Source organism: Cottoperca gobio, chromosome 6 (genome assembly GCF_900634415.1).
Source record: "Cottoperca gobio chromosome 6, fCotGob3.1, whole genome shotgun sequence".
NCBI lineage: Eukaryota > Metazoa > Chordata > Actinopteri > Perciformes > Bovichtidae > Cottoperca > Cottoperca gobio.
Window position 1 is genome coordinate 375,499 of NC_041360.1, and position 11,720 is coordinate 387,218.

The 11,720-nt window shown below is 35.3% G+C and overlaps 1 protein-coding gene across 1 annotated transcript; it reads right to left on the bottom strand.

The window, feature by feature from the left end:
• Positions 1 to 139: 139 nt before the first annotated feature.
• On the bottom strand, positions 140 to 11,436 carry dkk3b (dickkopf WNT signaling pathway inhibitor 3b). The gene is made up of 6 exons (XM_029433219.1): positions 11,098 to 11,436; positions 10,308 to 10,433; positions 9,914 to 9,994; positions 3,006 to 3,098; positions 1,542 to 1,686; positions 140 to 294 (listed from the first exon to the last, which is right to left on the bottom strand). The coding sequence occupies exons 1-6, from the start codon at positions 11,287 to 11,289 to the stop codon at positions 140 to 142; spliced, it is 792 nt and encodes a 263-aa protein (XP_029289079.1). The 5' UTR covers positions 11,290 to 11,436.
• Positions 11,437 to 11,720: the final 284 nt, after the last annotated feature.

Consider the following 11,720-nt stretch of genomic DNA (forward strand, 5'->3'; position numbering starts at 1 on the left):
TAACTTAGTAACTCTGTTGTTATAAGTTGCATGATGTATGTTACACATTTACAACAATACGATTTTACTTCAATCTAACAAACTTTAATTATGAAACATCCTCATTTCTAGGAGTTATAAACGTATACTATATTTGCTCTCACCCATGAGGTTGGCACTGGAGGTCGTCGGCACAGGGGCAGTGGTCACGGGGACCCTCCTGGTCCCAGGCCAGCATGTCCATCAGCAGGTTGGGCTGGCTCAGACAGGACTCCCCCTTCTCTGGTTTGGGATTACACACTGGAAACAACAGCTCTGGAGGAAGATTGATTTAAAATCAAAAACTTTAGAGCTAACATTAGTTTGCAATTACACACAAACCAAAAATATGAAGCCCATATCACATACTCAGGCCCAGTTTCACAGACATTAAGACTAGTCACAGACAATAGTATTTTTCCATAGAAGTAACCATTCTATTTTGTTTTGCAAATTTGGAATCTATTTATATGAAACATAAATTATATGAAAGATTATTACTTTATTCAAAATCACACAAGTTCTACTGTATGCGTGTTAAAGGGTGATACATAGAAACAATAACAGTCAATATGAAAGTGTGCATATGTTCTGACTGGCATAGTAGGAAGCCACTGAGGCCGGATGACCTTCATATAGTATATTTTACCATGTGCTGTATATGGAAGGAGACAAAGTATTTTTTTTACTTCAGTTCCATTAAAGATAGAGAGAGACAAGAACAAATTACACTTGAAAGAGTAACTTGAGTCCCTGAAGATTTTGTTTTTGCTGACCTCCAGTGGTTTAACATCTCACTTTACTACTCCTAAAAACCTGGACAAATACAAGCTTCTTCATGGCTAGATGTCTCTAGTGGTCAGTGAGAATATACTGTATGTGTATCATTTAAATGGGTCAGTTCACCCACATTCACTTCAAAATAACAGCAGTAGTAGCAACAAAATGTACTGGAAAATGTTCAAACAATGTAATAAAAACAAGGGAATGAGAAGCAATAGCAGATACAGAGAACATTAGATTATGGAAAAAAGGACAGTGAAAATTAAAGCTCAGACATATAAGATACATTGATTTAACCTTATCTCAGCAGACTTGACATAAAGTAACATACCAAAAGCAAGTACTTGAGGTCATACTATATATGTGGAATATGACATTAACTGTGACAAGCTAAGTAAGTCTGCCAATATGTCGTGTCGGAACAATCGGAAAAAGTATTGCATATAATTTTTTTGCTCACATGTAATTTGTAATATGATATTAAAGTGAACCAGTTAGTTGCTGTCCACATAGAGTGAGAGTGACTAGATTAGTTAGAACAATGATTTGTTAGCATTAACCCAGATAACATGTCAGGCAGAGCACATATGACATTATGACTTAAAGCTCATGAACACACCAAAGTTAGATAATTTCTCAACTCGAGAAATGAGAGCATCTGAGAAGCATGTGATAGCAGCATACATCTATCTTGGTTTATGTCCGGATCAGTCGCTGAGGCTGTCACTTTTAAAGCTCACCTCGTTGAAAGGCACAGCAGAGGTCCGGCCTGCAGTCACTTTGACCCTGACAAATAGTTCCCTCTGTTCCTTTGGTGGCATTGACGGTACACTGGCCCCACACACATATCTGATCTGAGCAACACTCCTCATTCTTAGTGCAGGGCTAAGTGGGGACACACATTCAGATATGCAAAGTAAAGCACACATGGGCTGTTGCTGCATACACAGTTCATGTATTTTTCAGAATCAGAATCAGAATCAGCAATCCTTTATTTGTCCCACAATGGGGAAATGTACGTTGTTACAGCAAAGAGAGTAAAGTGACGAGTAACAATTAAATAGAATAAAAATACAGTAACAGTAATATAAGTAATATAAGTACAGTCATTGGAAAAAATGTGTAGGAGTGAATATTGCACATGACAGTGTAGTTGCAATTGGTAAATCCAGGATAAGGCACTATATGTAGGTTATTTACATTGATCTGTGACGCATGACTAAAACTTGCATTGTGTTAATCTATTTTTATATGACTTAATATTGATTAGATTGGTGTCATTTAAACTTAATTTTTCATTATGCAGCATTGCGTAATCTGTTATGTGCAAAGTGGGCAAAGGGAGATTGCTTTATGGCACTGAGCAGAAAGAGGATGAACAGATATGAAGTCTTCATTGCTGGCAGACTTTCACTAATTATCCTTTACCAAGATACAAAGTTGGGAAAAGATGCAAAAAATGTAAAATGAATATGATACAAAAAGTTGATGCAAGCGATTCAGTACATTAAAAGGCTAGCGTTAACAATGTCACTGGAGGCAACCAATGTGCTGATATTTGAACACTCTAAATATTGTACCTTTAAAGCTACATTGACAATATTTTTGGCCTCTTGGGAGCGGAAAAATCATATTAACACCTTATGAAAGTTATGAAGTAAACAGTTGCCTATGAAGACATTCATCAGACAAGTGGCATTGTTTTGGAGATATGTTTCTGGCTTTTGAATGTAAGTTGTGTAAAACATTTGTGACTTTTGTCACTAGCTGCTAGCTGCAACACCTTTCACATTAAACATAGCCATTTGGTTCATTGTTGAAATAAATTATTGATCAGTGCAACTTAAAGGTTCTCAATTCTAAGTTGAGAACATATCTATGATTGAGGGATTGCCTTCAAACTGCTCTTAGCCAGTGGCTAACACCTAACAGTGCTAACAGCACTAACAGTGCAAACAACGGCAACAGTGCTGACAGAGCAAACAGTGTTAACCTGAGGAGGAACAGTAGGGTGGGAGTTACACGTCCACACCAATGTTGTCAGGTGGAGAGTGACTTTATTCTCTGCTCAGATAGACATTATTCCACTATATCTTTACATGACAAATACTTGTTTGTTGCTATATTTATGCTGTGAATGTCGTATAGACTGAACCTTTAACTAAACAAATAGCCACAAAAAACCACACTGACTGAATTCCCACCATATCCGTTGGTATGCAGGGGAGGCACCTGGAGTTCACAATCTCATACAGGCAGTATTTCAGGTCACCACAGTCCTCATCCACCATGCATTCCTGGGTTGAGAGATAAATAGAGTTACATATATAGTCTTTAATAGAGCACAGTATTAAAATGAACATTGAAAAATGGGTCATACTAGACTTTACATTTTTAAATGTTGTCATCTTCAGGTTCTTCTGTCTTGTCGCATAGAAAAACTAAAAGATTATTTAAGCTTTTTAAATTTAAGTAATGTTCTCTTTATCATGGATGAAAACTAAATATTAGCATTATTTTGTAGCACAACCAAGAAATGCTCAACCAAATATAATTATGGTTTACATTTTCCTGTAACACAGTAACAGTTGTTTACTGCACCCCCATCAAATGGGTTTCGTGGTTGATGGTCTCTGAAGTTGTGTTTTTGCTAGCCATAGTCCATCTCCATGGAAACCGTCATTAGTGAGACGTTAGTGAAGTGTGCATTTTACAGAAGAGTTTTCAAACCTTTCTCTCCTCTAATCTTGATTTCCTAGTTGTTGATAAAACATTTCTTTGTCAAAAGTAATGGTGAAGAAGTGAAGTACAGTAAGACTCGCCTTGTGACTGCATTAAATTACAGTTAGGGTAAAGTGACCCTTCCCCTCCTCTATGATGTGACCTCTCCCTGTGTGACTCCCAGTATGACAGTATGACATACTGCCTGAGACTAACATGTTTAGATCTCTGAAACAATTTCTGCTGTCAAACTCCACTATAGCTAAGTTGGAAATGTGATAGTAAATGATGTTTGTTTGATCAGTTATCTACAGGAACACCAAATACAGCATGCAACAAAGTGGCTACTGACATGCAGACTACACTGCATATTGCTTATTTAGCAAATGTCTTGGAATGTTAATAAGATATTTGAGATTTAACTCTTTTCCAGTTGTCAGAGGAAACAGTCTATGCCAAAAACAGCACTGGCCTCCCGTGAACTCACCACGTATTTTAAGTCTGTATCTTTGTGTGTGCTGCCTGTGGGAAATCAGCATAAAAACAGAGCCAAGTCCCTGTATTATTGAGGCTGACTGGACTGTGCCACAGCAGAAACTGTTTGCTATTACTAATCTCTTATCATTACTCTTTTTTTATATATATGCATGTTCAGCTGTGTCTGTGATGACCTTCAGTCCCCTATGTTACCACACGGTCCTCTACCTAAGACATCCAGTCTCATAAAGCTCTCATTCCATAACATAGAAACATGGAAAAATAAATGTTTTCATCTGTACTACGCACGCACCCACGCACACACACAGCACACACACACACACACACACACACACACACACACACACACACACACACACACACACACACACACACACACACACACACACACACACACACATACACACATATCCAGTGTATATATATATATATACACACACACTGGAACCTAGAAATATGGACACACAATACCCTGCAATTTTGTTAATAAATGCCAGATGACTACAGCTGTTATGGATGTCATAAACGCAGTAGCACTTATACCTTTCAATAAGAATTATTTCCACAAATTACTTTGCTGAAAAAGGACAAAGCACAGTAACACTGTCGACTCACAATAGCCTCACACTTCATATATTTTTGATTCAAAAGCCTAATGGGTTGAAACACATCACAGTGCAGCAGTGCAGTGGAATTATCTGCAAATGAGTATTTCACAGAGCATGTTTAAAGTTGCCTTAAAGAAATGGTTACAAAGTACCAAGTAGCATTTTAAATGTTTCACTTTTATGATCAATATACAGTAATGAGCACATGTTAACATAACTACCTTGCGGCCTGCTTTTGCTATTTATTTGTTGATAGTATTTCTTTCTTGATGTCTTGTTGTTGTGTTGCTGTATCTTGTGGGTGTTCGGTGTTATACTAGAGCGCCACATTGAAAGTAAGCCTTCAGAGCTTTATTGTGTTTTTATCCTCTGTGATTCTTAACATATGTAATGACTGCAGAGCAGTGTCATATATGTTTTTTTAATTATCAAATGAATTCAATCAATCAATCAACAGAAAGCTTAGCGGAAATTAAAGTTATCTTTTAAACTGTTATATTAAAGATAATTGAAAGTTTTCTCAAAGCAAAAAACACAATTTAGTTCATTTCTAAAGACTGTGCCACTCAACTCTTCTTTGCTATCTCTCCTTGTTGCCTTTGCTGGATGTTTAGTATTTAATCTTTTTATTTAAACTTGTTCCCAACTTGTTTGTGAATTACAGTGTATTAGCTTTATATGACTAAATCAAAAAAAGTAACTTCAATTTTTTCTCCACCAGTTTAACAGAACTATCTAGAGTCTGAAACAAACAAGATGATCGGCAGGGTTATCTCAGCTTGTGTTTGGAGAGTATACATTTATAAAAGCCTTTATAACAACCTGAATGTCAACACTGTCATGTCCTACATGTCCTTGAAAATAAAAAGCGTTGGCTTCAATTATCTCCTACGACTGTGAGGAGTTTGGGACCTGGCTGCTTTAGATTAGATTATAAGGCATTACAGTATGTTTATAATGCATTATAGACAAGGGCGTCATAGAAAGTGTTGATTTTTTTTTTAAATTAATAGAATATTACTAATCTACTTTAGAGATATTGTAATTATGAGATATGGATTCAGAAAATAAAATATTATCTGATCGTTGCTATAGGAACAGATATCTAAGAGGTTGTTCAGCAAATTGACTGAGGTACCGTTAGAGGTATCATGCTGGTGTCTTCTTAAATGGGAACCAAGTTTGCTTTCTCTCAATTACAACATTCATAATCCAATCCATACGAGATATAATTTTGTTTATTCTAGCAATTTATTTCCAAATGACAAGATCTATATCATGCATACTTACTGTAAACATTACAGCTACTAAAATCCCATTAAAACAAAACTAACAAGCTATCTGAAGACATCAGGTTTTAGCCTAGACTAGTCTTTTCGGTTTACTGGGTATTTTCTATAAAGTGCTGAGTCAACCAACTTTACTATGACTCCCTTAAGCGTAATTGAAGTGTAACCCCGGTTGAGGGTGGGATTTCTATACAGTTAGTCATTTTAGAAGTGCAGGTTTACTTGCTTCCCTGGCATTTTTTCCAGCAGCAAACTATGTTAACATAACCACTTTCTGTTCAGCCTCCAGAAAAGAGAAAGATCAAAACCACGGTTGTAAAGTAAAATGGGCAAAACAGGCTGAAAAAGTTATAATGACTTCAATCCAAGCTGGCCTCCTGTTGGTTTAAACTGTGACAACTGTGAAAAGTATATGTTAGGTCTGTTTGCTGGATGATCTCATTCTTCATAGAACAAGCAGAGACAATACAGCCACAATTTCAAAGAATGCACTCCACCTCTCTGTCTCTTCTTACTGACATTAAGATATTTACAAAACTCATGCTATATAATGATTCCCTTACACATTTTCCAAATAGCCCAGGGGTTGTACACACATCGTCATAGCACTGCAAGTCGTCAGGTCTGTGATTCCACAAAATTAATACAATCTGCTTTTCTGCACCGAATAGACTCCTATGTATCCTCCTGTTCACACAAGTGAATTCAGTTAACAAACTTCATTTCTGTTGTTCAGACTTAAGTGAAGTCATTCATAACCAGTCACCAGCATGTGGTAGTGAGGGGGAGCATTGTGGTGGAAATGTAAAACAGCCGTGCCCATTAGTGTAAGGATTAGGAGAGTCTGAGTCTTCAAACTGCCACATTTATGTAATTCAGTGAATTTAAACTTAAAATAAGTCCAAATCTCCAAGTTAACAATATTTGAATTGTAAGGCGGCAACTAATTCAATGTTTATGATAAAAAAAGGCCTTAATCCGATAGTAGGCCTGTTCTGTCTTGGTGAAATGCTGCCATTTTAAACATCGACACTGATCGAGGCAGATTGAGATGACTCAGCTTCCTCCTGTGAATGATGCAGAGGATGTGAGAAACATGCATAGTTGATCAGCACATAGAGGCAAGAGACAACATTACAGCTGGTGACATACTCAATTCAAATCAAGCCATAGAATGTGAGTGAACTACTAAGCCAAATTAATTTCAGATAACCCAACACCGCGGTGAAATTCAGCTGATAACGATGTTGTATTGCAGGGGAATGCTTGGCACTGCAATTACGTTGTGTATGTAGATGATATGTGTATATATGTATATGGTATATATATGTATATGTATATATATGTATATGTGTATATATATATATATATATATATATATAGAGAGATAGTAGAGATATATATAGAGATATAGAGATTATGATATATAGAGATATAGATTATATATATATATATATATATATATATATATATATCTCTATCTTATATATATATCTCTATCTTATAGAGATATATAGATAGGAAGAGATATATAAGATAATATATAGAGATAGAGATATATTAGAGATAGAGATATATATATATAATATATAGAGATATATATATATCTTATCTCATCTCTATAGAGAATAGAGATTATAATAATAGAGATATATCTATCTATCTAAGAGATATATAGATGAGATAATTCTCTATCTCTATAGAGATATATAGATAGAGATATATATCTCTATATATATATATATATATATATATCTCTATATATATCTCTAATATATCTCTCTTATATATAGGATATATTATATATTCTCTCTATATCTATAGAGAGATTATATATTATATATATAGAGATATATCATCTCTCTATCTCTATAGAGAGAGATATATATGAGATCTATATATATATAGAGAGATATATATATCTCTTCTATAATCAATATTAGATAGATATAATATATATATAAGATATATATAATCTATATATATCTATACTATCTATATATATCTATAATATATATATATAGAGATATATATCTCTATATATATATCTTATAGAGATAGAGATATATATATCTCTATTATATATATATCTCTATCTCTATATATATATATCTCTCTCATATATATATATACTCTATATATATCTATATATCTCTATCTCTATCTTATATCTCTATAGAGATAGAGATCTATATATATATATAAGAGAATAATTAGATCTATATAGATATATATATATATATATATATGATATTATAATATATATATATATAGAGATATATATAGATCTAATAGATCTAATATAGATCAAGAATATATAGATAAATATAATATATATATCTATATATATAATATATAGATCTATAGATATATATATATATATATATAGTATCTATATGATCTATATAGATCTATATATATATCTCTATATATATATATATTATATATATATCTATCTCTATAGAATAATAGATAGAGATAGGAAGATATATAGATATATATAGTAGAGAATATATATATATATAGAGAGAGATATATATATATAGAGATAGAGATATAGATATAGAGATTGAGATATATATAGATATAGATATAGATATATATATTATGATATATATAGAGATACTATATATATAGAGTATATTATAGATATATATATATGATATAGTATAGATATATATATATATATTATATATATATAGAGATATATATATATATAGAGATATTATATATATATTATATATATATAGTATAGATATATATATATATAAGATATATTATTATGATCTATCTTATCTATATATATATAGATAGATAGATATATAGATAGATATAGATATATAGTAGTAGTAAGAGAAACATCAACCAATAACATGCATCGGGGTTGTGTTCAGTTCTCAGCTGGACAAAAACCGTTTTTTATAGTCCCATGGTGCCTCGGAATTCCACGATGGGTGAGAAGTTGGGGATGGCAAAAATGGATTTTATTTTTATAATAGCATTTTATTAAATAAAGCAACATTCCAAAAAAAAACAGAGCAAAGCTGAAAACATGCTCTGATAGAAGCCAAATCTTGTTGTTCATGACACTCTGTCTTCAAACAAAGTCCAGGTGCCATGAGGTCAAGTAAAGACAAAGCAAGGTTTGTTTCTTCTGCCCAGGTTCTTCTGTTCCCACCATCCACATAACCAGTCAGTCAAAAAAAAACAAAACACAAACTGTAGGGGAGGGGGGTGTGTGTGTGGGGAAAGGCGGGTGATGACTGGACAGGTGGGAATGGTGCGGGGGGGGAGGGGGCAGTTGCAACCTTACCGAGGCTTGTGCCCGTCAGCTGAGATAGCCGTCATAGAGCAGGGCTGGCAAGGTGTGGCTGACAGTGGTCCAGTACTGATTAGTAAGGGGTTGGGAGCGCAGATTGACATTGGGCCTTCTGAAGGCCTGCTCTAAGGGATTGGTTCTTGAAGGTATGTTTATACAGTACTCTGTAGGAGAGGAGATACACATATGACGGACAAGGGAGGACACAGAGAGGACGGGATGAAATGGGAAAATGTTATTGTAAAACAATACATTTAAATTAAGTGATCTGAATAAGTTGACAAATTATTCAGTTAAAAATGACAGGTGATAAAACATGATAAAGATTCAAGCCATTATCTGTGTTTCCAAAGGGCTGCATTTAAGTTTGTATCATCACCACTTAAAGAGAACAATCTGATTCTGGGGCAGTTGGATTTTGTTTTTCAGCCTTAAACCAAACACACATTTCCAGAATCCTGAGCTGGCAAACAAGCTTAACACACCAACCTGCTCTGCTCAAAGAGCCCACTGTCAGGAGAATTAAATGTTGATCAGCTAATTTATATAGTTTTAATCATGTCAGCATCAGGATGGAATGAAGCCAAATTATAAGGAAACTTAGGCAAAAATGGAATAAGCTCATAGTCCTGTAATTACTCTATAGGCCAGACAAGGAAGGAAGGCAAAAGACTCACGTGATCCACATTGTTCCAATGGCCAGAAATCTCCATATGGGTGTGTGAAAGATGAAGCTCTCCTGTTTCATTATCAGTCTCCTATATGTAGCACAAGGGGTGACATGTTGTATGAGAGCTCAAACTGATTATTATAATGTTGTTTATGTGTTTTATTCATGTGGAGGTAAATGGGAAAAATACCCTTATCCCAACAATCACTTAAATAACAATCAAAGTATCTGTGTTCATCATGTTTCCCAACCCTATAGCCCATTTCTAAACACACTCAAACATGGCGTAACTTCGTAAACAAGGCTTGTTTTTTCCATTTGTGAAAACATGATCTCTAAGAACGGAAAGGGGTTTGTCTGTGAGTAACATATTTACCATGAGGTCAAAGATGATCCCCTACCTTGTCAGCTCTATCTAGGATCTGAAACGCTCTGTCTCCATCCTTTATCATCTTCTTTGTCTCATTGTGGTTGTTAGTATGCAGATCCAGGGACGTTAAAGATGATTTAGCACTCTCAGTAGTAATCTGCTGGGTTGAATGTTAGGATACATGTGGATCCATTCATAAATCTTATATAAATAAAGCACATGACATTTCCATTATGTCCATACATCAGATTTCAATATGGAGAGGGAAAGGGAATCCTCAAGGTGGCTATAATTGTGTAATATGTTGGTATACGGCATGCACTGGCTGATATTAATCTGAAAGGAAAACTTCCCAGTAGTTCACAAGAGATCAAAACCACTGACTACTGAAACATCAGCAGACTTATTCGACTTGTTGAAATCTAATTCCAGGGGAAAATAACAGACTGTACTGCCTTCCAGGAGTCTCAGCTGGAACCAAAGGGAGACTGGGTATGCAAAGTTCTATACACAAGTATATGAGGTTATGGTTATTTTATATTACTTTTACTTTTATTAAATTGACTAGACAAATATACATTTTGAGATGCAGACTATTAACAGTAGCCTGTTCAGACATGGTGTGGGCAGACATAAAGCAGACATGGAAACTATGTGTAGTGTTGCTACACGGACCTCAGCCTGGTAGGTTCCACTGAAATAATATATTAGACGCATGCTCAACTACTAGACACATGGAAAGTTATTTGAACTCTCTGCTACTCTCTCCACTGAAATAGGCTAACTCTCCTTTGCATGAATGAATAAAATATGACACAGACCTGATCAACAGCCTCCTCCAGTATGTGCTGGGTGTCCTCCATCAACTCCTCCACCTCTCGGAATATATCGTTCAGACTGGCCGGACCAAGCTCCAGGGCATCCCACAGGATCACTGACCCGCTCTGCGCCGTTCTGTCGGTCTCCCCCAGGCTCAAAGTCAAAGATACCAACAGCAGCATGATTCCAGACATCTTTCCTTCTCTCTCTGTTTGACAGTCTACCAAACAGCAGAGCAGTGTGACGCACTGAGGGCGCACAGCCGCACACAGCTGGATCCGTTTTATTTGGAAAGTCTGAGTGGTGTTGGTGGGGTTATAAACTTGGACGAATCAGGTTTAATGCTGTGGAAAAGGTTCAAATTGCATTTTGTGAAGTACACGTCAAAATCAAACGGCTGGTTATGGTGACCTTGCAGACTTGTGCACTATAAAAAGAAAGTTAAAAAAGATCAAAAGCTGTAGGGGTAGCTGTTACCAGATGTGATCTGCAAAGGGAAGTTCACACAATTTAATCATCATGCACGGCAGTGGAGTTGACAGGAAGAGGCACAGCGAGGTAACAACCTTAGTGTAGTTTTATAGCTTTTTCACAATTTTGCACAGCAAACATCCCCATTTATTGA

What these genes read in the sequence shown, in the direction of transcription:
- dkk3b (XM_029433219.1), bottom strand. Translation starts at nt 11,289, where the DNA reads ATGTCTGGAATCATGCTGCTGTTGGTATCTTTGACTTTGAGCCTGGGG. An exon ending in ATTGGAACAATGTGGATCAC is followed by an intron (nt 3,099 to 9,913) that starts GTGAGTCTTTTG and finishes CTCTCAACCCAG; the next exon opens with GAATGCATGGTGGATGAGGA. An exon ending in CCTGCATACCAACGGATATG is followed by an intron (nt 1,687 to 3,005) that starts GTGGGAATTCAG and finishes GTCCCCACTTAG; the next exon opens with CCCTGCACTAAGAATGAGGA.